General features: G+C 44.8%; 1 protein-coding gene across 1 annotated transcript in view; it reads left to right on the top strand.

Moving 5' to 3' along the window:
* Positions 1-8,838: 8,838 nt before the first annotated feature.
* Positions 8,839-26,012, top strand: part of LOC138567762 (uncharacterized) — a 111,093-nt gene continuing 93,919 nt past the window's right edge. The window contains exon 1 of the mRNA XM_069646248.1: positions 8,839-9,627. Coding sequence (XP_069502349.1) covers positions 8,839-9,627 — 789 coding nt within the window. The remainder of the gene's footprint in view (positions 9,628-26,012) is intronic.

The raw sequence follows: 26,012 nt of genomic DNA, 5'->3' as shown, positions 1-26,012 counted from the left end.
GTTAGTAACGTTCAGTTACAATACTGCTTACCTGGGTTGTGCTTGCTCCAACTTTGTTCGCGCTGCATTCCGGCACCTGTAAAAACAAAAGGGGACATTAAGGTGCATTCTACGGCCCTAAAGCAGTCTTCCTACTTACGTGCCTTCGAATTCACCATCTTCTTGTTACGCTCTCTGCCACGAATCTGGGAAAGCATCTTCTTTGGCATCGACAGCATCCTAAAAGCAAAAGACATAGACATAAGGAAAAAGACATTTAAAGAGAGCAATCCAAGGAGAACTTTAATACTTACAAGTCACGCTCGTGCAGCAAAACGGCGGCATCGCTCTCACCTTCCCTCTGCAATCAAGAGGCGGAACTCACATCCAGTGAAGTAACTGGACCCAGCGCCCCTGCACAAGACGCAGGATGGAGAGCTCAACATTCACTTACTTAAGGTGAGCACAACAATCATCTGAGTACCACGGGGAGAAAGGGAGAGAGGGGCTAGAACTTCTCCCATCCTTCCAGCCACTAATACCTTGATTTTCCACTTGCAGACACCTCACTCTGCAGGTCAAGCTTTCGGTGAGCAAGGGGCCAAATCCGGGAGCCAAACGAACCCTACGCCTAACTTTGAAGACGTTTGCAGCGCCCAGCCCAAGACCAGCGCCTCCGAGGGAACCAGGTGAGCGTTACAACCACACTGACGTTGCCAAGGGAGGAGGGAGGGTTTGGGTTGCCGGACTTCCATTTGTACTTCCGCGCCGCCCAGCTCCGAGTGCTATTGGAACACATGAAGGAAGGAATGGGGACGTACTGGTCATACCTGGAGGATATGGACACTCACCCCCTGAAGGTCCGCGACCTTGTGTGGGCTCCACGAAGAACAATCCCGAGTCATTTGAAAACCCACCCGACCTTGGGGGTTCTCTGGGACATTTGGAAGGAAGGGCCTCAGACAGCGTTCCTCACTACATGGCCGTCCCCGATGACCTCCCTCTGGGGCCACCCCCTCGACCTGGGTAATAAGGGGTTTAGGTCATCCCAAACCTGGTCGGACAAGGGAATGGAGTGGGCAGGGCAGATGTTCAGGGGGGGTGAATTCCTGCCTTATGAGGAACTAAGGGACGCGCTCGGCCAGGGATCCCTAACCATCTTTGAATACCTCCGCCTAAAGGGCATTCTATGTGATCAGTCATGGGGCCCCAATCTGAGTAGACAGCTAACCCCCTTTGAGAAGTTCATAGATACGGCGACCTTGAGGAAGGGGGTGGTATCTTCCATGTATAAAATCCTCAATACGTCCGACCTCCAGGGAAGGAGAAACTTTCGCAAGTTCTGGAATGACCTGGCGGGAGAGGAGATTTCAGAGGACTCCTGGTCCAGAATATTCAAAATAGCCTTCCATGGGAATCTATTTACCGCTGATATGGAACACAACTTTAAGGTACTGCAGGGGTGGCATAGGGACCCAGTGAAATGATCTAAGATGTTCCCGGCGGTGTCCCCGTTGCGCCCGAGGGGATGTGGTCAAGCAGGCTCCAGGAGCCATATGTGGTGGCACTGTCCAAAGGCTCAAGTGTACTGGGGGTCAGTGAGGGACTGGATGGCGGAAGTGATAGAGGAACACTTACCTCTAAACCCCCTGATGATGCTACTGGGCCTCCCCCCGGAGGAAACAGAAGTACACCGATACCCAAGGATGTGGGAGACAATGCTGCGGGCGGGTAGAGTAGCCCTCGCACAAAAATGGAAAAGCCTGGAGCCCCCTTCTAAGGAAGATTGGTTGAAAAAAGCAAAAAACATGTTTGTGATGGACAAACTGACTGCCATGGTGAACAATGACATAGGCTCATTCCCAACGGGGCAAACCAGACTGAGAGCTGTGCAGAAAAAGACAGGGAGGCCCGGTACCTGGGGCAAGGCGGCTTCAGGCCTGTCGGAGTCATGGGCACTAGCTGCATCGCAACCGAAGAGAGGGAGAGCACGATAAAAGTCTCCCGGAACAACAGACTTGGTTTGGACATGGGGTCGGGGGGGTGGGTACAAGTGGGGAGGAGGGGGTTTGGGGAATGTTTAAACACTGTTTTGTAAACCTGAATAAAAATTGAAGTTAAAAAAAAAAACTCCTACATCAAACCCCTCCTCAAATAACCTACGCTCGACCCACTCCTTCTGACCCATTTACAAGACCCACTTCACGGCCAAACTTATGGACTGCACAGCATATAAGCAAATTGGTCATTTCCTGAAGCCAACAACGTCCTTGATCCTGCCCAATCCTGCTTCAAACCGCTGCACACATCTGATTCCTCCCTAGTGTCCATTTGGGATGATCTAAAAAGAATGGCGGACGCGAAAGGATACACTGTACTCAATCTCCTTGACCTCTCTGATGCCTTCCATGCCATTGACCACACCATTCTCCTAAACAGGCTAAACTCTTTCGGAATATAAGACACTGCCCTCACTTGGATCTCCTCCTTCATCTCTAATTGCTCGCAAATTATGCTCCTCCACCCTTTCACCTCTGCATCCCGCCCAGTCCCGAAAGAGGTCCCACAGGGAGGATCCCTTTCTCCCCTCCTCTTCAAGATTTGTCTCAGCCCACTTCCCACACTCATTAGCTCCCACAACCTCACCTGCTACAACTACGCAGATGATACCCAGATGATCCTTAAAATCCCCCAAATCACCAGGTCCCACCCACCCAGATCTGTCATCATCCCTCATGGATATTGGCCAATAGATGATGACCAACCACCTCATCCTCAACCCTGGGAAAAAAGAAATCCCAGTCTGTGGAAAAAACGTGCTCCTTCCCCAAATTATCCCCTGGCCTCCCTCTCTAGGTCCCGTTTTCACACGCTGGGAACCTCCATTTCGGTAAGAAATATCAGATGCATGCTAGACACAGATCTATACCTCCCCCAACACATCAACTCGGTATGCAGAACCTGTTGCTTCCACCTACGCATCCTCAGGCATATCTTCCCCTATCTCACCTATCCTCATCTAATCTCTGCCATCCTTACCATCATCCTCTCTTTCCGAGATTACGCAAACTGCCTTTATCTAGGTGCAATGGTGTTCCCTCTTAGGAAACTACAAAGAGTCCAAAACGCTGCAGCCTACCTGCACATCGACCTCTCTCCCAGAGAACACATCAGCCCCACACTGTGAGTCCTCAAATGGCTCCCTAGTGGATGACGAACTACCTTTAAAGCCATGTGCATTGCTCACTGTCCCATCCACAACACAGGTCACGGAATTCCTCCAAGGCAAACTAACTCTCTACGGCCTCTCCGGGACACTCAGATTCGGTCCTATCCCCCAATATAACTACACTATCCTGGGCGGATCCTACGTCTCCATCTAAGCCCCCACCATCTGGAACTATATGTCCCTTCACATCCTCAGTACTGACAATCACTTCGCTTTCAGAAAGGCCCTCAAAACCTGGCTTTTTCCTACCTCTTCTTGAAACTCTCCCACTCTATACTAAGATTACCTGAGCACACAAGTACTGACCCAGACCCAACTAAACCCCTACTCGCTAAACTGTCACGGACACCGGCAGTGTACGCAGCCACACACCATGAGAAACGTGCACTTCCTTCCTGCCCCACACACACAAGTACTGGGCCAGACCCAACTAAGCACATACTCTTTCAAACCTCCACGGATGCCGGCAGCGTTCTGAGCAGCACACAGTGAGATTATTCGACTCTCTTCCTCCACCCTACCCTCACAGATGATCATACTTCACCCGGTCCCTCCGAGCCCTCCACTGCCCATGCCTGATCCACCAACCCTATAACCAGTGCAATCTGGTCCCTAAACAATGCCAGTAAATCTGATGCACCTTGGATGTGGCAGCTTAAAGATGCAGGGACAGAATGCTCGCTCAGACGGACCACTAGAGATAGCAACAGAAGCAAGATCACTTTGAACAGGGACAGCTATGGTTCGGGCACCCAGCTGGAGGTCCCTACCTAAGTATCAAAAGGCTTACCTAAGCACATAGAACGCTAAACCCATAGGTCACATTGGGGGTAGTGGGGAAATACGCCAGTTCGACTGGAGCTATTCGGCACGCAATGCACTTTAATAGCTGTGGGGGTAGGAACAGAGTCATTAAAATAGTTTACACCTATAGCTTTAATCCTTAACTCTAGCTTAATGTCCCTAAAGAGGAAAGGAATCTGTTCCTGTTTTCACCCAGGAAACAGCCAAGGGGGCACTCGCCCTATCCCGGCTCACTACTTTCATGCAGTTCCTAAAAAGAGGTGCACGCCCTTGGGAGTCAACCAATTTTGTTAATTATGTTGCTAGCCCTTGGTGTGACTTATATATAAAAAAAACACAGCACTCGTTGGTGCAGAATCCACTGGGTCCAATTCCTGCTCTGTGTTAAAAACACAATGGATAGTGTTTACCAAGCTCATATAATGCTTCCTTATGAGTCAGGTGGATCAGGACATCACCCTGAGCCTATAATCAGCAACCGGTTTCAGCGGGGACAATTGGTTTGCCGCTTTCTTCAGGACTATAGAGGTACTTTTCACCCTCTATACATTCACAAATGGACAGTATTTACAATTCTCTGTCTTTAAATTTTAATTTCTTTAACTGGATCCGGTGTGTTCCATTTTTAGATGGGACATCTCTTCTGCATATCAGCTCCCTGTAAGGGAAATACACACATCAGCGTATTTTTTTGATCATCTAGACAGTCTGGTTTCTTACCACTGTCTGTTGTCTAAAGTGGTGGGCCATCAGTTCGAATTTCTCTGGTCCTCTCAGGAGTTATGTTCTCTATTGGATAAGTAAGAAACTCCTGGTCAGATATATTTTGGCCCCCCATCCTACATGAGTCCAGTATCTAATAGGTTACTCAATTGTTAACTCACTTACCGTCACTTAGTTTGTATCTGTGCACAGCATTCACATCAATTCTTGTATGCTCATTCACAGATCTTCTGTGTGGCGGGGCTGTTGTTCCTGCAAAGCGTAAGTAAATGATACTGTTGAAGGTAAGTATCCTAAATGCTCCCCCAGCAACAGTCTCAATCATAGTGGACGGCCATGTCCGTGTTGAATCTCCATATGGTGAACGCTCCACTTCCCCAGCTGATGTTAAGAGAACTAGAGGTTTGTGGGCGGTAAATGACTAAAATATAAAATATTATGGCATCACTCAAATTCTCTGCCTTATAGGGCCATAGCATTAGTGCCTGTCTGTATCTTGATATAGGTTTTTAAATGGGAGACAGGGTCCACATAATGCATTCTTTTCCTAATAATATGCAGTGCCGCGTGTGTTATGGTATCCCTGAAAAATGAGTGAAAAGTTGGTATTGTGCCTCATATGGCCATAATGCTATTAGTTATCTATCTCTTGCTATAAATCTTCATGAGAGACGAGGTCTGCATGGCGCATAATGCAGCGTCTTCCCAATGGAATGCCGCGTGGATGCTCCATTGTTTATTGTTATTGTCACATGTTGGGTCTCAGTGCAAGATGTTATTGTCACATGTTGGGTCTCAGTGCAAGACGCGGTGGGCGGTTATAGTCTCGCTCTTCCTGCTCTTGCAGCTCGACTGGGCTACAGGCAGGTGATATATACCCAAATAGGGGGAAGCGCTGTGTGTGTTTCACATTTGTTGCTACGTGCGCTTGTTAACGCCCACATGCAGACACTGCGTATATTAAGCCAGTAAGCTGTATAATCTACACGGCTTGAATTGCTTCTCTTTAGTAAACATGCCGCAATTGTTCTCTCACCTGGTGATTCTTGTTTGCACTCCCGACCGGTTCCATTCCCTTGCTCGAACAGCGGCCGCCATCTTGGGAGGGATTATTTATCCTCTTGCCGTTGCTAATGGTCCTTTCTTTGTTTTAGTATTAGTTACATTTTACCGTTATAGCAGTCTTTAGTATCGTGTTTCCTGCTTTCAGGTGTATCATTCAGCTGTGTGTTCCTAGTTTACATAAAGGTTGTAAAACAATAGGGCATCTATTCTTATTATGACTTACACTAGGTGTTCCCAGTGTATGATTATGTTAAGTAATTCTGCCATATTTCTAAAAATAAATATAAATAAAGTGCGGGCCTTGTAGTTCCCTGTGGAGAACTGTATGGATATTTTATGGAATTACCAGGCTGTTATGTAGCTCATTCACTTATTCTTGCATGGGTATTTAATGGAATTGTCTCGGTTTATAGGGTGTCTATTCAAGCAAGCAAGGGCCATATGTGGTTCATTCACTCATTCTTGCAGACCTGTTTTTTAAAGGAGCTCATTTCTATACTGCTAGTGTTTGCCAACAAATACCTTCATTAAGTCCAGTAATGTGGCTTTTTAATCTAATAATCCAAAGCTGCTCTCATTTTAATAACATGCCTGCTAGATCTCCACCCCTCCGTGGGGTTTTGACTTTCTCAAGGATGGTCCAATGTATGTCATTCTCAGAGTGCTTGTGCAGTAGATAATGTTCTACTAGTGGCGCATTCGTTTTTTTTGTTCTGATGTTTGATCGATGTTCTTGCTATTCTTGTTTTTATTTTACGGGTTGCCATCCCGATATAGATCTTGTTGCAGGGACATTTGATAAGGTACACCACATTAGAAGTATTGCAGTTCGTCAGCATCCTTTGTTGCCAACGTGTATTCCAGCCGATATCTAATGTTGTGGATCGATCTGTAAATGGCCAAAGCGCACAGGTTCCGAATGGTGTATGTCCTGTTGGTTTCGTTGTATTCCATACCGTTGGTTGGTTTTCATTTTCTTCCTTGTATGTGTGTACTAAGATGTCCCTTATATTCTGCCTCCTCTTGATTGCAAAGGTCGGAGGGTCCAAGGTTCTTTCCCCCACGTTCAAGATGGGCCAGAGTCTTTTGACTTCTTTCTTTATTTGATTGATGATGTGAGAGTGACTGAAGACTGCCGCGATCTGATTGTCCTTTCTTTATTTCCTGGGATGTTGTTCCAATGTTGTTTCAATTGGAATATTACATGCCTTTTCTTGGCATGTCTTATGATCTTACGGGGGTAGTTTCTTTCTTGCAGCTTTTTGGCCAGATTCTTCACTTGGATGTTTCCTGGGTGAAACCAGGAACAGATTCCTTTCCTCTTTAGGGACATTAAGCTACAGTTAAGGATTAAAGCTATAGGTGTAAACTATTTTAATGAAACCGATTCTGCTCGTGATGTGTTAGAATGTATTGGGGGGAGACAGAATCCAGATACCCATGCAACTCCAATTGTATTGACTGTTCTTCGAGCGGTGTGATCACACCGTGAGTTAGTGTACTAGGTAAGGACACTTAAAAACCAGATTGAATAGCAGCAATGATCAGTGTCGAGAGGTATGTGACTATAGAAAATTGGACAAACCAATTACAGAGACAACACGAACATGGCAGAAGCAATGTTTTTAGCGTATGCAGAGGAATTGGTGGAGGGTATACTTGACAATCCCTCTTTTTTAGGGATCGAAGAACAAGCGAGCCTACAACCTAAAGGCGATGAATGGAATGAACTAGAAGTTCTACGAAAACAACTTATAAGAACAGAACTTCCTGACGCCATCATGACAGAGTATTTGAGGTCACAAACAGCTCCCAATGGGTTAATAATAAGAATTGAACCACGTATCTTTTTAGACCAGATACAATTTAGAAAAGACTGGCGTTTCATAGCAAACAAGTGTACCAGGGACTGGCTAATTCTCATAATTAATATAGCAAAAACAGTCTCTGAAAAGCTCATGAATGAAATCATAACAAAACGAGATGCACTAGCCACAAACATGATTGTAGGGAATTATCTGAAGAGCATGGAAGCACTGGATGCAACAATTAAGGAGCTTAAAGAATTCAACTTAAATAAGAAAATCACCAAACTTAAAGAAGACATTGCAGTGTTCACACATGAGAAGAAATATCCCTACATCACAGACAAATATTATGAGGAAATAGAAAAGAACAGCAACCAGAACCAGCAGACCGGACAACAACAGAGGGGTCAACCCTACCAGCGAAATAATAGACCAAGACCAAACAATTGGAACTTTTCCAGCAGCAGCTCGGATGAAGACAACACAAGGCCAGCAAGATCCCTGAGATTTGAAGACCAACAACAGAACCAACGGGGGAATGCACAGGGTTTTCAGCAGCCCTGAGGCCGTGGAAAGTCCAGAGGATGGCGACAAGATCAATCGCCATGGGTCGCTGGCAACAGAGGGAGAGGATGGTACGCCCAAAACGCTCAAGAACCATGATTTATAGACAGAACATTAGAAATCAAGATATCAAGACCAGTGGAACAATCTTTGGTAGTGAATCTTTGGTAGTGAACCCGACACAACACTGAGCCATGACCAACTGGAAGTTTTACAAAAGGGACTATCATTTGTCCCCACCACTAAACACGATCCCTTTGAACTACGCATTGCGATAACGCAATTAATGAGGAAGATACGCCTAAAACTATTCTTATGGACATGTCGCCACCGAATCAGGGAGTCGCCAATCTCCACAATAAATCTCAATATTATCCCGCCACACTCAATCATGCCAGAATCAATCACCTTTGAAAAAGCCATACTGAAAAAGATTGAAGAGATTGAGAAGGAAGAGAGTCATCTATTCTTCAACCTCAGGAAAAAGGAACATCAAGCTTTAAAGGAACTACAGAACAACGATCAGATCGTAATTAAGCCGGCGGACAAAGGGGGAGCCATTGTTCTGATGGACAAGAAGGACTACCAAGAATGGTTAATACTCTAGTCACTGGCAGAACAACATACAGGCAGCTTAGAGGTGACCCCCAGGAATTACTAAGGAGAATGATTGACGCGATTATTGAAGCGGGCCTAGCAGAAGGGAACATCAGCCAGAAAGAAGCAGACTTCCTCTCGCCCAGAAATCCAAAATGTCCGCCGTTTTACGCTTTACCTAAAATACATAAAAACACTACACCAATCCGAGGACGTCCAATTGTGTCAGGGATCGGCTCCAAATTGGAATCCGTGTCCCAATTTGCTGATTTCTTTCTCAAAGATGAGGTGACACATATGAAATCATACACGAAAGACACCACTGCTGTCCTCAACTATCTAGAAAATCTGGTACTACCTAATAATGAGATTTACATCGTAACTATGGATATAGAGTCTCTATACTCGAGGATACCGCAAGGCGAGACACTAAAAGTCATAGAAAAGACACTACACGCCAAGAGACCAGAAATACAGATACCAATTGTCTTCATAATGCAATTTGCAGAGATTGCCCTGACGAAGAACTATTTCTTGCTGGACAACAGATTCTTTGAACAAATATCCGGGACAGCCATGGGGGCCATAAGACATGCCAAGAAAAGGGAACGTAATATTCCAAGAGAAACAACATTGGAACAACATCCCAGGAAAGGAAGAGAGGACAATCAGATCACGGCAGTCTTCAGTCACTCTCCCATCATCAATCAAATAAAGAAAGAAGTCAAAAGACTCTGGCCCATCTTGAACGTGGGGGAAAGAACCTTGGACCCTCCGACCTTTGCAATCAAGAGGAGGCGGAATATAAGAGACATCTTAGTACACACATACAAGGAAGAAAATGAAAACCAACCAACGGTATGGAATACAACAAAACCAACAGGACATACACCATGCAGAACCTGTGCAGCTTGCCCATTTACAGATCGATCCACAACATTAGATATCGACTGGAATACACCTTGGCAACAAAGGATGCTGACGAAATGCAATACCTCTAATGTGGTGTACCTTATCAAATGTCCCTGCAACAAGATCTATATCGGGATGACAACCCGTAAAATAAAAACAAGAATAGGGGAACATCGATCAAACATCAGAACAAAAAAATCTAATGCGCCACTAGTAGAACATTATCTACTGCACAAGCACTCTGAGAATGACATACAATGGACCATCCTTAAGAAAGTTAAAAACCCACGGAGGGGTGGTGATCTAGCAGGCATGTTATTAAAATGAGAGCAGCTTTGGATTTCTAGATTAAAAAGCCACATTACTGGCCTTAATGAAGGTATATGTTGGCAAACACTAGCAGTACAGAAATTAGCTCCTTTAAAAAACAGGTCTGCAAGAATGAGTGAATGAACCACATATGGCCCTTGCTTGCTTGAATAGACCCCCTATAAACCGAGACAATCCATTAAATACCCATGCAAGAATAAGTGAATGAACTACATAACACCCTGGTAATTCCATAAAATATCCATACAGTTCTCCACAGGGAACTAGAAGGACAGCACTTTATTTATATTTATTTTTAGAAATATGGCAAAATTACTTAACATAATCATACACTGTGAACACCTAGTATAAGTCATAATAAGAATAGATGCCCTATTGTTTTACAACCTCTATGTTAACTAGGAACACACAGATGAATGATACACCTGAAACCAGGAAACACGATACTAAAGACTGCTATAACGTTAAAATGTAACTAATACTAAAAACAAAGAAAGGACCAGTAGCAACGGCCAGAGGATAAATAATTCCTGCCAAGATGGCGGCCGCTATTCGAGTAAGGGAATGGAACCGGTCGGGAGTGCAAACAAGAAACACCAGGTGAGAGAACAATTGCGGCATGTTTACTAAAAAGAAGCCATTCAAGCCGTGTAGATTATACAGCTTACTGGCTTAATATACGCGGTGTCTGCATGTGGGTGTTAACAAGTGCATGAAGCAACAAATGTGAAACACACACGGCGCTTCCCACTATTTGGGGAAACGCTGCGGGATATATATCACCCGCCTGTAGCCTAGTCGAGCTGCAAGAGCAGGAAGAGCGAGACTATAACCGCTCGCTGCGTCTTGCACTGAGACCCAACATGTGACAATAACAAAAAACAATGGGGCATGAATGCGGCATTGCATTGGGAAGACGCTGCACTATGCACCATGCAGACCTCGTCTCTAATGATTGGTCTCGGCCATAAGTGGCAAGACCTATTTAACTTAATTTATTTCCTATTGCACTCAAAGAAAGGCACCAGCCAGATCCTCCACAAAGGTAGTATGCTAACAGCACCAAAGATGCACTCGAACGACCAATCTACCATCTTGTGAGACCTAAGAAAACAACACAGAACGGAAATCTGCCTGAAACAAAGGTATGTATAACTCGCACCACGTCTGTGGACACATGCTGCAGGCACAGCTGCCCATCCATTCACTCCAGAATGCAGCTATGGCTATGCAAATCAGGTCTAGCAGCTCACACAGCCATCCACACTGAAACCCTTGACGTACAGCGACAACCTACAAAAATAAATTTGGTCTACCTGGGCAAACATTGAATCACCTGCACTAGAACTCTATACTGATCCACCAACAGCACCCACCCACCAGTGCCTGACCTCGGGGCTGATTGCTGGGAACCAGCCAACCCTCCTAAATCCTAACCTGGCAGAATGCACACAGGCATCTTAAATTTAACTCTTATAATCTCCGATACACGGACTTTGGTCCCCAAGGGCGTTCCAACCATGAAGCGTATTGAGGCAATACAAATGGGGAAAAGGTGCTATATAAATGACTATTACAATTACAGTTACAATCTGGAGCATCCTGTTCTCGTCATTGGGACTTTGCATATTTTGTGAGGCTGCTCTTTCCTTTGTCATGGTGGTGGGAGGTCGGGAAGATCTGGATGCTCAACATACTGCTCTGAAATGATTCTCTCCACCACAAGGCATGCTGGATTGCCCTGTGGCAGGACAAAAACCCTCCAGCAGGAAGTCACATCCATAGCTGTATTATGTCTTCACAGAGGATTTGCTTGCAGTCATTGTGGAAGTCATTAGAGGTGGATATGCTGGCATTGATGACTCCCTTTTTAGTTTATCTCTGCGTTCAATGTGTCAATGAATGGCCATAGCAGTTTGAGACAAAATAACTATTTTGTGCAGTGTGAGGCTTTTGCAATATTTTCTTGCGCAAGGCTGAGGATTCACAACCTGCAATCACTTGGGACTTTAGCTCCTCTTAATTTGAATATGGATGGACCTCACAGTGCTTCACAGGTGCCCGTAAGCACATCATAAAGTTGGCCAATGCCTCAACTTTGTGCTGGGAGGTGGTCCGGAATATGTGCCGCTTGTAGTCAACATCTTTATGATGAGCAACATAGTAATTCAAACTCTTTGTTTAAAGCATCAAAAATTGTAATAGTGTCTTCTGGGAATTTATATATTGTGTCACACGCCGCTGGGCATACGGATAACAATAGTATGTACCTATTTCGCTCGCTTGTGTTCTTGAGATCCAATGTCATCAGTGTATGCATCGAAATCATACATCCATCGTACCCCCTAGGTCGCATATTATTTATTTATTTTATTACATTTATGTAGCGCCCAGGCCCATAGGTATCACGGCGCTTGAACAGAGCCGGTGGAGAGAGACAATGTCAGGGGAGATGGTAGGTCTCTAGAGGATCATGGGCCGAGTTGGTTTCATCTGTCAAAGAGCCAGGTTTTCAAGAGCTTTCTGAAGGCGGTGTGAGAGGGTTCATTCTTGATGTGGTTAGGCAGGCTGTTCCAAAAATTGGGTGCATTAACACAGAAGCTTGAACCTCCCGCTTGTTTGCGCTTGAGTCTGGAGTCTGCAGTGTTGAATAGTATAGGAGCCTGTAGGGAGAATGCATCAATGTGTGCAGGTGGCAGGGGTCATCTTGACAAAGCAGAACTGTAGGAAAACACCTCATCATAACACATGATGGCAGTTTGAAAGGGAGGCCAAAATGCCTTCATGCTCGGCTATCTGTGAGTTCTACCATATCGGGGAAGGTGGGCATTCGAAGGAGGGGTGGCAGCACCTGGGGTACTGCAAGGCTGGAGTGAACTACAATATGAGACAGGGTGCTGGCTGCTGGAGCACAACAGAGGGATTAACGCTGAAATCCATGCAGTGTGTAGCTGGAAAGCAGCACCATGTGGCCCTCCACTGAAGCAGCAGGGAGCGCCCCTGTGTGGGAAAAGACAGTGGCCGTGGTGCATCCTACTAGAGAGTGTGTGAGCAAAACAAAAGAGGTGACGACTGGAAGGTTAAGAATTAATCTTTACCTCTGGCATTGCTCTGGCCAGCCTCGCAGACCATAGTTCTTTGCCTGCCAAGCCATTACAAAAGGGAAAAAGACCATATGCAAATCAGGTGTGGTCCAACCCCAAAAGGGGCAGTCCAGCCCTAACTGCCAGGTCACATCTCCTCTGCACGAGACCACAACCATACCCAGAGAGTGAGTGAGACAGGCAGCGCTGGTTTCTGGAGTCTGCTCATTGTGATTCTAATGCATTAAATGGAATTCCAATACATTAATAGATAAACAGAAGACACATTAATGATGTCTATGTCTTCTTTATTCTACTTCTGCCTTGTACTTAACTCCCCTTCGTGCTTCCCTTCAATGAAAGTTCTGCCCTTATGGCTGCATTTACAACTTTGTTTCGTCCCCCCTCTGTGAAATGTATGCTTTTACATAAGCGTACCCCCTGTATTTCCTAAAGTGCTTGAAACACTGTCAGTAGGAGATTGTTCAGGCTGTCTTCATTTGCCATTTTCAAATCAGGATATGAAAAATAAAGAAGCACTTATATTCTTTTGGCTCAACATGTTTCTGAGTATTCACGTGTTGTCTGGTTGCTTTACTATGAGATTTGTCTATTTTTCAAATACACACCATCAGAAGGCATTATTGTAGTCCTTGATGGCCAAAGCTTAAATATGTGTACCAAGAAATAGTCATAAAATGAGCAAATGCCTAAATTGCAAAAAGGGTTAAAATCCCAGTTTCACTGCTTAACCAAAGTGTCCGATCATGAGCAAATTATTTTGTCTCATTGTGATTTAACTGCAAAATGTGAAGTCCTTAGAAGTGAAAGGCTGCCTTACAATGGGCAGATTCCACTAAGTCTTGCATAGGATTACTGTACAATGCAACTGAATATGCATCATAAATTACTAATTGACGAAGCCAAACACACACCGTATTCACAACCAAGGGTGCCACTAGACTGAAATTTCAGGCGAGGGCTAATCCGTCAAATTTAAGGAGCGTGGCTAACTTCAGACACTGTGTGGGAGGGGCAAATTTACTTGTGTGGGGACATCTAACTTTTTTGCATTCTAATTAGACTGTTTGGTACCGCTTCAATGCTACAAACAATTAACTCTCTCCTTCACGTTTGAAACTGGACACTTTAGGACTGCTGTGAGAGTGTGCTGTTTCCTGTCGGCTTTCCACTCTACATTTAGCACAAGCTCAGAATCAGGCCCTCCATCTAATTTTTATTTCATTTGTTGTAAGAAGGTGTGCACTACATCTCCCGACATGCATTGTTGTGCTAAATAAAACTCAGGACAGGCTATAAACATGGAACAGGCGCACTTCGCGTGTCGCCACTGTCTCTCAGAACTGGACCGCCTGCACATTTACTGGAAAAATGGTGTCCAGGTGACTTGTCATCACGTGGTCGGTGGCCACCTTGGATAAACGTGGGCCGATCGGTAGGGTGACCAGTTTTCCAAAAAGAAAACCCGGGACGACCGACAACATAAAAGAGGGACTACCCCATTGCAGCCCACTAATTACCACCCCTCCCCCAACATGCCCCCACAGCCAACACCCAATCATATTTCCAGCACTTCTCCTTTCTTTAAACTGTATATGATCTCATTCGTGCACTTTTGTCTGTGAATCTTGCCATGGTAATGCAAAACAGGCGTTTGCTCTGATTGATATAACATAGCTTGCTGTACACTCGTTTCCCGTGCCAGTCTCTGTGGCAGAGTCAGTAAGCATTGTGACTTGTACCTGAAAGGTTGGGGGTTCGAGCCAACCCTAACATATCAAAATTCTGCCAATCTTGCCATGGTAATGCAAAACAGGCGTTTGCTCTGATAGACAAAATTCTTACAGTGTTGTGACAATAAAATAGCAATTTTAATGGCCGTTGCAAACCCCGGACCCGGACATGTCCCGGGAAAACCTGGACGTCGGTCACCCTACCGATCGGTGTGGCAGAATAATCGCTCAGCTGGAAGAGGTGCATGCAGTGGTCCTGCATCGTCCCTCAGCCGAGAACAACACGTGGTGCGTCGCTCAGCAGATGGCACCAGAGCATACCTGCTTAACTTTCGAATTTAGCCCGGAGACTCCGTTTTTTATTATCTTCTCCGGGTCTCCGAGGAAGAGCATGGAGTCTCCAGGTTACTGCCCGTTCTGGACAATACTAAATAAATGAACCATAAACATTCCTGAATTAGGCAAATTGCTGCCTGGGCGCGAACACCATGCACAAATAAACGTTTCTGCATTCTGGCTCACGGTAGTTTGCGCTGAACGTTACCTGACTGTGCCTGAATATCTAGTGGTCTTGTCAAGTTATAGAATTAATGTAAACATGGGCGAGTGCAGAACATTGTGTACAAAGTTACAGTCCCTTTTTAAGGGGAAGAAATGCTTTGGGATGTCTGGCGAGGAAGAAAACAAAAGTTTACTCATTTGCCAGGTTTTCCTGTTTCTATTGCAATTGTTAGTTTGGGGAAAAACTGCCCTGTTGTCCTAGCACTTTTTTATGTTTCTTGGTAGTCCTGTTTTTTTTTTTTTAATATGTGGGCGTGGTCGGTGGGCGGAGCTTGGGTGACGTAATTCTCAGGGTTTTTAGTTCTCTAACGTAGGCAGGTATGCACCAGAGCAATCAGTCACACACAACTCACTCGCAGAGGCGAATCAAACGCTCGTTGAGAGCAGAGGCAGCCAAAACACCAAAGGGGGCCAGAAGTGAAATCCAGAAAGAAGGGTATGGTTTCCATTAAACCCCCCACAACCCCCCTCCTGCCTGGTGAGCAATCGTCGAGGAGGGAGAAACGGGGAACAGACGGGAGAAAGTAAACTAAGACGGGAGAGGGCTTCTATGCGAGGAAGACTTAGAGAAAGCGTAATAAGAGAGTGCGGTTTTGGAGGGAGCTGCAAGTTGGACTGTGGGATGCAAACATATATACGACGAAGGACTAAGGGGAAAAGATAGATGGCATGTGATGAGACCCCCGGCAGGGCAGTGAGGTCAGGGGAAACGTGGCATGAATGAGAAAGAAACGGCAACTGCAGGAGCTGGGTGAGGAAGTAGCAAGGGAGAGAAGGACAATCAGGGCTTTAAGTGGCCCGGAGCCTGCTGTTTTAGAAAAATGTCTCTGAGATGGGTAGGGGGTCGGAGAGTTGCTGCCGGGGCTCCCTAAGATCCCGGGTAGCCCCAGCCAATGAGGCGGCTAGAGGCCAATGGCAGTTTTCCAGAGCCAGAAGCTCTTGCTCATGTGCAAGAACTTCAGGATTTAAAAAAAAGAAATTCTTCCATACTTGTGGGGCAGGCCCCATGCCTGGCGGAGGGCAGCATCACAATTATGGAAGAAAAGGTGAGGCTGCTAAGGGCCAGGGCCTTTTTTCTAAAGCCTGTAGTGTCCTCACCTTTTCTTCCATAATAGTGGCGTTGGCCTCTGCCAGGTGTCCCTTTAACGAAGAGATGAAGTGATCTTAAGTTGAAGATAACACAACAGAAAATGCTCACACCTAGGTATTGACTGGACTTCAAGTTAAATGAACACATTTTAATTATGATTTCTAGAGGCGTGGCCGAAGCCTATCAGGGAATGTGCTCTCCAGTTATTGAGTCCAGGTCGATTGATCAAAGCAAGGATTCAATGTAGTGCTTGGCAACCTACTTTCATGGATGGAGGCGGACAGCTTTGGGGCCCCCCTCCACCAAACCAAAATAATTAAGGGGTCAAGAATACTGGTCGCGCCACCCGTCCCCCACACATCGCGCTCACAAACTATAGGTTGATATGCTGTCTCGCAGCATAATAAGCCACGTTTACTCCCTTTAAGTGCCCTTAACCTCTTCTTTCAGAATGATAAACAAGTACCATTTGAAGACTAACATTAGAAGGCTATGAAGAGGTAACTGTTCTAGCACATACAGGATTATTTTTACCAATAGCATTCAGGAAGGTATATGCAGCCTGTAGTATTAATGCAGGACCGTATGTAAAAGGTACATGTAACCCATAATAGACAGAAAATTCACGTTAGCTGCCTCACCGAATGCAAAAGTGCTCATGCGTGGATAGAGACCACCAATTGGAAGGAAGGCGAACGCTACACATACCGTAGCATGGATAGTGGAGGCAGATTAAAAGCTACAAGGAAAGTGTCTTTATACAGACAGACTGAGATTAGAAGTGGGATATGGTTTTCAAATAGTGTTGCCATTAGATATCAAAGGAACAAATGCCTGTGGTGTGCGATATAAATATGCTCACTATTAAAGTGGAAGCAACCCTGTAGCCATTGAAACCATGAATAAGGCTTTTATGAAGATCCTACCATGAGAAGGAAATCACTCTGAAGGCTGACAATTTTGAAAGGTTTAGGGAGTGGCAATATTGAGAGGTTAGGCAATACAAGATTAAATGTGATGCCCAGGATCACACATTGGTCGAGGGGCTGAAGGGGTGAAGCTGGGATTTGTGCCAACTCTGCAATTTCTGCATTTGAACACTTTTTTTTCCAGTTCTTATTTTATAAAAAAAGACTTAGAAAATACACAAATCACATTAAAAAACATGACCATTTTTAAACAAAATATTATAGAAGGGTGTTATGCAAAATGGGAATGGTTATAGCTTAATTCTCTCCATCGTCAGGGGAAGTATATAAGTACCAGCATACCAATCGATGTGATTTAACACATTTTATCTGGGTTTGTGTTTTATATTTTAAAGCTTTAAATATATCCAAAACAATGGCTTGTGACATTTTTATTTATAAAAGTGCATAAAACCTTTGAATTTTACCAAAAAGGAAACAGTTTTTTGTGTCAAACAAGAAGACCTTAAAATATGCTTGCCTGAGGCCTGCAACATCTGGTCCGCTCTATTCTGTCTACCAACCCTTCCACCCAAATGGCCGACATAAGAAGAAAGATCAAGTAATGGGCTAAACGATACCAGCAGCAGGCAAGAAGGCAAACCTCACACAAGACAGCACAGTAATGTAAAATATATTAGATTATTTGACCCGGATCACTGTATCGACTGTTGGTAAATCCAGGATACAAGCATGAACACTTTTGTGCCATAGTCTTGAATTTGGATACTTATTAACCTCTTGGACTAACAGTTTATGCCATCATTGGAGGCGATTGCCTATGTTTTACAACACCCCATCTGAACAAACCAATTTCTAGACCTTCACCATACGGATGATATGTTAGTTTTTATAGCAACCCTGATCTGGTGCAGGTACATTGCTGATAATAGCAGATGTTGTTCTGCAAAACCAAGTACATATCCAGGCAGGTTTATAAACTTTAGACATAGGAAAGGCTCAGCCAGCCTTGCTGGAATATGATATTCTAATTTTTCATATGAACACATATCTCTGCAATGGGTGCGTCACACACTGAGCTAACTTCTGAACCTTTGTGGCACTCTAATTTATCAATATGCATTTCACTGTTGCCTATTGCACATGATCAACATAATTCCCACAGGAAGGAAAGAATGCTACAGAAGTTGTGCCGTAAGGAACACACAAACTATGAATAACACAGTGAACACAGAAAGCAATACATGATGAATTGATCAAGGCAGAATGTACTTGCCAAAACAGAAAGGCAATGGGCTTAGAGCCTCAGCAGCAGCCCATAAAATATCCTGACGTGTGCTATTTAAGACTGGTGAACAATGGAATCTTACTTCTTCAGATCAGCTAGCCTTGTGGGGCCCGCTCCTAGGTAGGGGCCCTGGGTAAGTGCCCCTTTTGCCCTCCCATAAAAACGTGTCTGCCCCGAAGTGACATCATGGGAAGCGATGGGCCACAACCTTTCACCCATTGACAAAACACCACAAAAAATATGAATATGATATCACTGTAATGTGATATGCATTTCATACAAGAATGGATCACCATATGTATCGTTAATATCAGTGAGTATAGGCCCATATTACCAAATTAGTGTGAATGCAAGCAGATGTCCAAGGCTAAATGGAAATGATGCGTTGTCATATAGCACTTAAGCTTAAGCGCTTTACATTTATTTATTTATTTTTCGATTTTGTAAAGGGCAGTACAGCCCATGGGCATCGAGGCACTGTTGCAAAAGGATGTCTTAGTTACAGGCAATATGCTTAGCTCATGGTTACAGGGTGCGAAGGCCTAGCTTGGTACAGTAATGCATATACAGAACAAATATACATACAATATCACCAAACCTGTGTTTGTACTCATTTTTCAATCTCAGAAGGATGAAAGGCTGAGTTGGCCTTGCCTGGATTCAAACCTGCAGATCACACACACACACATCCCAGCAGTGAGCACTCAACCCACTGGGCTATTTTACCGGCTATAGCTATCTTACCATTTATTGTAAAATGAACAAACACATGTCTGAATGCTCTCAAAGTCAGAAAACAAATTACACTCTGCAGTGGATACCATTAAACTGGTAAACTGAGATTTAACAGCAGGCCAGTTCAGCTGCAGGTCTGGTGCAAAGTTGTGCCATTGGGAGGGTTCATAACTGTGTGTTAAAGTGGTTAGATTAGCTCAGGGAAAGCAGCGCACTCACACGGCATTCCATACTCTGGGCACTCATTACCTAATACATGCAACCAAACATCCTGAACAGCATGGCATGGAGATAGGAAAGATAGACACATTACAACAAAGTATTAATTGGGACACAATGAAATCAAGGGCTACTTTATGGCAAACGTTCTACACTGTACACAAGCTATTAGGCACAAGGATTTTGTCAAGTGACCGAGGTCACCGAGATGGAATGTCTTGTGATGATTGTAACACAGCCAACGGCAGAAAAAAACCATGCTATAAGTTCAACTTGCGGAAAGCAAAATTCATAGTCCGAAATGGATCCTTATTCTACTCTAAATGCTTCTTGGAAGTTTTTATCTGCATTGTGAATTTGAGGGATTTAAGAACAGATCAGTGACTCAACCGCTGAAGTGTGCCTGAAATAAAGCTTTAATGAGTCTAGCAATTAATGTATACAATTCCAGAAAGCCAAATGATTTGTCATTCCTATTCTCTATTATTTGGGTCACTGCTCAAGTGTTATACTTGTGAAACCTCTTGTTTTTTAAAAAGAGGCCTGAACAAGCAAGGCAGCCACTCCAGAAACAAAGAGCTACATGGGGCTGGCCACAGTCCAGGAGCTTCCATTTATTTTTTAAAGTTTTCTTTTTAGGGGAAGCTAGGAAGACCTCAGGTGCCGCAGGTACCACCCCCACATGACATCCCTATTCCTATGTCCTCATATATGTTACTAACTATTGTACTTTTTACGAACATAAATAATTGAACTTACATTGTTTTGTTTTTCGGAAATAGATGATAAATGTATATTACGTTTAGTCCTGTAATTAAAGTAATTCAATGCATAGAAAAGTTTTTACAAACAAGAGAGTTAGGCACAGATCAGCCACCCTTAACATTTAGACTCTGCCACTATCCACCAAGGCTACTTTTCCTGGGAGGTTTACAGAGTTAGAGATCAGAAAGGTATGGCAGTGCAGACTTCTCTGCTGGTGGGTTAGGCAAGGAGGCACCCGCCATTTATGGGCTAAAACCAGTAGCAGAAGCGGTTCTCCAATTACTCATGTTGGCAGGTGGGTTTTACCATTTTGCAGAACTTCACATGATCCTGGTCCAGTCTGAGGAACCTTGAATGTACAGAACTCTTTCAGGTAAACCTTTGCTTTTGGGTTGGTTGGTGATATGATATGATAGGTTATTTATAACACTTAATACCCAGAGGTTTCTAAGCGCTGACCAGGGGCTGGAACCTGTGGTGCTCCTTGTCCTCTTGCTTCCAAGGCAAGCACGTTGCCCCTGAGCTATCCTCCTGGGACTGTGATCCGTTTTGTAGGCAGCACCTTGTAGCTCTGGCCACATTGAGGCATTTTGCAACAATGACCAATAGTGAGGCCAGTAGGGGCAGTGTGCCCGTCTGCCCCTAGGCACCCTCCTCCAGGTTTGGGCAATTGGTCAGTCTGACATTGAATACATTGCGTTCTGCCTAGTGAAGGAGATGTTTGTACTACCAATCATGTGTTTGTGGATGGCATACTGGCATATATTTGTGTGCACCGTCATGAAATTGTTTTGCAGTGGCAATATTGGCATATATGTGGGCACATATAGCATACAAAAAAGTGTTTCACAAGGCCACGCTGGCATATAATCAGAACAGAAGCATCATGGATATGTCCTTTAAAGTGGCCTTTCTAGCATATACTGTGGGCACCTTACTACAATTGTTTTATAGTAGGGGTGCTGGAATATACTGTGGGCAAAGCCATCATGAACATGCGTACACTGTTCCCATGGGCTGCTGGTGACATGACCCCCATCTATTGGAGGTATTACATGTTATAGAACCCATCGTAAAATATATCACTTTTACCATGTTTTCCTCAAAAACGGTGCATTCAAATGTAACATTTCAGCCTCTTATTATTCTTATTGTTATTTTTATTCTTGTCAACGCCCTTCTCCACACGCGCCTGAACCACCCTACAAGTCTTTCGTTTGAGTTCCTTGCTAAGCTCAGTCACTTGCAGAAATATGGGCAAACATGACTGTACCTCAAATGTAAAAAATCGCCACCAGCCCCCACTTACATTGAATCACTATCGTGTTTAATGGTGGTGCCTCCGTATGGATCCCTGGCAGCGCCACTGGTTAACGACTATGTACAGGGTACCGCGCTGTCCCGTCGGGCTCAGGTTGCACCACACACTTGCAATCAGGCAATACGAGTATACTCGTCCTTTTTGCATAGATTTCCATAATAGCGTAGCACTTTGAAGCTTACTTTAGGGCTGCTGGCTATGGGTAATTGGTGTGCACAGTTTAGACGAAAGCACACCCAGTCGGCCCTCCCCCAGCTCTGTTAGAAGCTTGGTGTACGGAGGGGGCGGCCATTGAAGCAGCGCGGCCTCTTTAGGGAGTCCCTCGGCCATCAGCAGAACTTTCCATTCTGCCCGTGGCTTTTCCCCTGATTAGAACTCAGCTGGGGTCCCTCGCCAGCCGGAGGGAGGATGAGGAGTGGAGTGAGGCGGGTTGTGTGTGGCGCATAAATCACAATATCCACTGAGTAACCGGGAGTGGCCGTGTCTATATCATCCTTCTGCTTCTGCAAGGGCTACTTCTCCTGCATGGTGCGCTGAGTGCTTGTTAGGCAGAATCCTGTGCAGTGCCCTTAGGGACCACTATACACAATTAAGACTACAAGTGGTAATATAAGTTCACCTTTGGTACAAGCCTGTACTACTCTGTTAGTGGTAGGAGTAGCGAAGCAGCCAGACCTATCTCAAGAACAAATGAGCAGTAGTAGAGATTACACAAAGGACCACAATTACTGTGACTCAAACAAACACGGACTCATGGTTTTTTGTTGAAAAGTAAAAGTACATTTATTTCTAAACCATCTGTTGGTAAAACACATCACTTCTTCTGGTGCGTTTAGTGTATTGCTTGATGTGGGATGTTCCTATCAATGTGATGTGTGATGGGATGCCGCCTGCCAGGGTGTTTTGATTTTTAATACTAAAACGATGTTGGTAATTCTATCATGTCGAGGGAGGTATGCTAACAAGACCGCACATTAATGCTATATGCCAACATTACAGTACAAATACGTGCCATTGATGAGATAGCCTGCAGGAACACTCTGCCCCCGGCTCTTCAGTGGCACAAGAAAGGTTCAGAGGTCACATGTGCATTTCTAACTGCTATTGGAACACAAAGTTCTTTCAGCCAGAGGTGTTCTTTTAATCCTCTGCACCTCTGATCTAAATTATAATAACTGTATGACTTACTCTGTCTGGTGGCACACAAACCTTTAAATATAGGCCATGCCTTGTTGTGACTTGTAAGAACACACAATTTTATAGCCACAGCCAATAGATATTGTACTGGTGCCAGCTCTGCTGAGCAGGGCTCAGCTATTACAGGACTGATGTGGATTGGGGCCTGCCCTGACTGTCTCCATTACAGTCATGTGGGACAATAGCCAGGATGCAGTCTCTTTGATTCTCCTTCCAGAAGAGTAATGCACTACCTCAGGGCATAGAACCTTCCCATTGGAGGACTGCAGGGAAAAGGTGCCTCAAAGGCAGCAATGAAATAACAAAGCCACCCTCACACACAAGCGTCCCTTTGAAGTAAGCAGGCACAGGAAGTGGACAGAGTTAGAGTGGCCAGACAGGAGAGGTGGGCTGAGAGTAGGGGCTCACCAACGAGGTTTCTGGTAGGGGACTGTTCCTTTTTCTTATCCCTCTCTATCATGCAGACAGGGTACTCTCTGTGTGATGTCATAAGGCAAATTCCACTTGTTACAACTAATTGTATCGGACCCTTACAGAAGGCTTGCTTTGGGCCCATCCCCTGCAACCGTTTGCCGTTAATAGAAAAGGGGCTGCCCTCATTCTTTGATTTATCTATGGGCCATGAAGAGATGTAGAAGAATACACTTTTGGACCTCTGTTGGGCATGCAGTCCATTCAAAAGTCAATCTGCCATAAAGGCAGAGGGCATCCAAGGCAGAAGAGAACACTGTCGCCTAACCATCCCCAAGAAACAGCGGGGTGACACTGCTGTTGGACCACGACTTTCAATTGCTGGGTACTGGAACCAGGATCCTGCTCACTGGATTTGAATGGCCCCTGTAAGTGCCAGACAACTTCCTAGACTGGATGTGCTGAACTAAGTGTTCAGATTGTCCCTGGAGAGCCTAGGTTGGGCCTTCCAGCAACCCGGATGTCAAAGAACAGCTCTGTGCCATGATTCCCACATTGAACAGCTTGTGAGCTATACCAACTCAGACCCTGCTTGCCTGTCCCAATCTTCTTTGTGTCACAGACCATTGCACTAAATCTGTTTGAGTTACTACTGTTATCAGCTCACACCCATCCTGAAGATATAGCATGTACTACCAAAAGAGGCAAACAAAAGGTGTCTCTTTGGGGCTTTGCCTGTTTCACCTTTATGAATGGAATCAATACTAGATTAGTAGTAGTGCGGGACTGAGCAGGCGGGCCACTACTCATCCCTGTACTCCTGCAGAGCAGCAGTCATTTTGTCACACTGGTCAGCAGTGGTTGAATTGGATACAGACTGTTCCAACAGCTTAGTCATCCAAAATAAAAGACTGTGCAGCTAATGTTAGAAACACTGACATGTTTATTTTGGATTTTGCACAACGGACCTAGACATGAGCTTAGCGAGGGGACTGAAGTCCAGTGTTCTTCGTGAGCTATGTCAGGTCTGGCGACTACCCATGCAGTAAGGTTAATACATCTGAAATACATAAGGGCCTTCAAACTTTTGAGGAAGATAAGGTTGGCAAATGAGACTATGGGGGCCAGCGGTGATCTAGAGCCCCAACTCAGTTACCCATTCACCTGTGGGGTGTAGGTATTGAGGTGGCTGTGGTTATAGCAACAGTTGTTCCCGCCATTCTCCCGGTGGGTGGTTAGTGTTGTTTTATAGTAGTCCAGAGTTTCAGTAAAGTCCCCAACTTCGGTTAGGTCCCAAGGTGGGGGAAGAGCTGACTGCTAGGAAGATCCTTTTAGAGTGGAGGTAGGTGGCCCTAGCAGAGAAGCAGATGGATTTAACAGCATTAGAGAAACAGACACAGATGAATTGTGTGATGCTGTGCAAACTGGAACTAGAGCAATAGAGGGAGGCCGGAAAACAGACCTCTTTTGAGGAGGAGAGTATGTGGAGTGATGGCACCCATGGAAAGCTTGTCCTCCACATCCATAAAGACTTGCTCCAACTGTATGAAATGGGGATGGACATCTTTGACTGGTTTGAAGCACTGGAACTAGCCATCCTGATCAGGAGGTAGAACACAAATCGTTTGGTGCAGCCCATATGGGCTGCCTAACGATGGCTGAAATGGATGTAATCATTTAGTTTGCTTCTGAAGGAGGCAAGTTTATAGCTAAATGATGGCCGCTGTCCAGAGATTGCCTGAGTGTCCCAAGCCTCTTTGTGCCGTTGCTGCTTAGAACGCAATGTGTGTTCGACCCAGTTGACTAGCTCACCTACCTGATGCCAAATCACTTCCTCAGTTGGCTCCTAGAACCCTGGCTCGATGCTTTTGATCCCCTAAAAATAAGAGCATGCTACCGTGAAGAAGGTCTGTCCCCCTGTTCCACTTTTGGTACCATAGTGACTTTCCAGCCCCCATTCTTAACCTTGTTCTTCTAAAGACATATCCTTGAACAGTGGCATTATTACCACTCTATTACCTGAACATCCCTGATCATCTACCCACAGCGCCTTTCAGAAAAGTCTGCCTTCTATGTGCTTCTTTTATTCGGATGGGTTTTGTGATTTGTTTTTTGCATTGTATTGTTTGATTAAACGTCTATATTTTTATGGAACCTAGAATGGACATTCTTTTATTCTGTACCAAATTTGGGTTGCTAAGGTTATCAACTCACACCCCTCCTGAAGATGAAGCCTACCCTCAGCCTGCACCACCAAAATAGTTGAAGGATGCATACCTTTCAGGCTGTGCCTATTTTACCTTTATGATTGGGATCACTGCTGGTTTAGTTGTACTGTGGGGCTGAGTAGGTGGCTTAGCCACTTCTCATCCCTGTACTCCTACAGAGTAGTGATCATTTTGTCACAGTATGCCTCTATATCACTGTGCTGTAGGTTTAATGTTGGTTTCATGATCTAGTTTTACTTAAAAGTTTTTCAATTTCCCAATCCCAAGGAAAACGGTTGCTTGTTTATTTAACTGTGTTGGGGTACTGAGCTGTCATAATGTTTTGTAAGATGTGAACACGTCCCATTTGAATGGCAGTCTTGAAGCTAAAAATACACTCATTGTATGCAGCAGTCTTACTAACAGGAAGCTGAATTTTGG

Source organism: Ambystoma mexicanum, chromosome 2p, assembly GCF_040938575.1.
Source record: "Ambystoma mexicanum isolate Mex_15411 chromosome 2p, UKY_AmexF1_1, whole genome shotgun sequence".
NCBI classification, from domain to species: Eukaryota; Metazoa; Chordata; class Amphibia; order Caudata; family Ambystomatidae; genus Ambystoma; species Ambystoma mexicanum.
The sequence above is the reverse complement of the archived record's forward strand: the minus strand, read 5'-3'. Positions and strand labels throughout refer to the sequence as shown.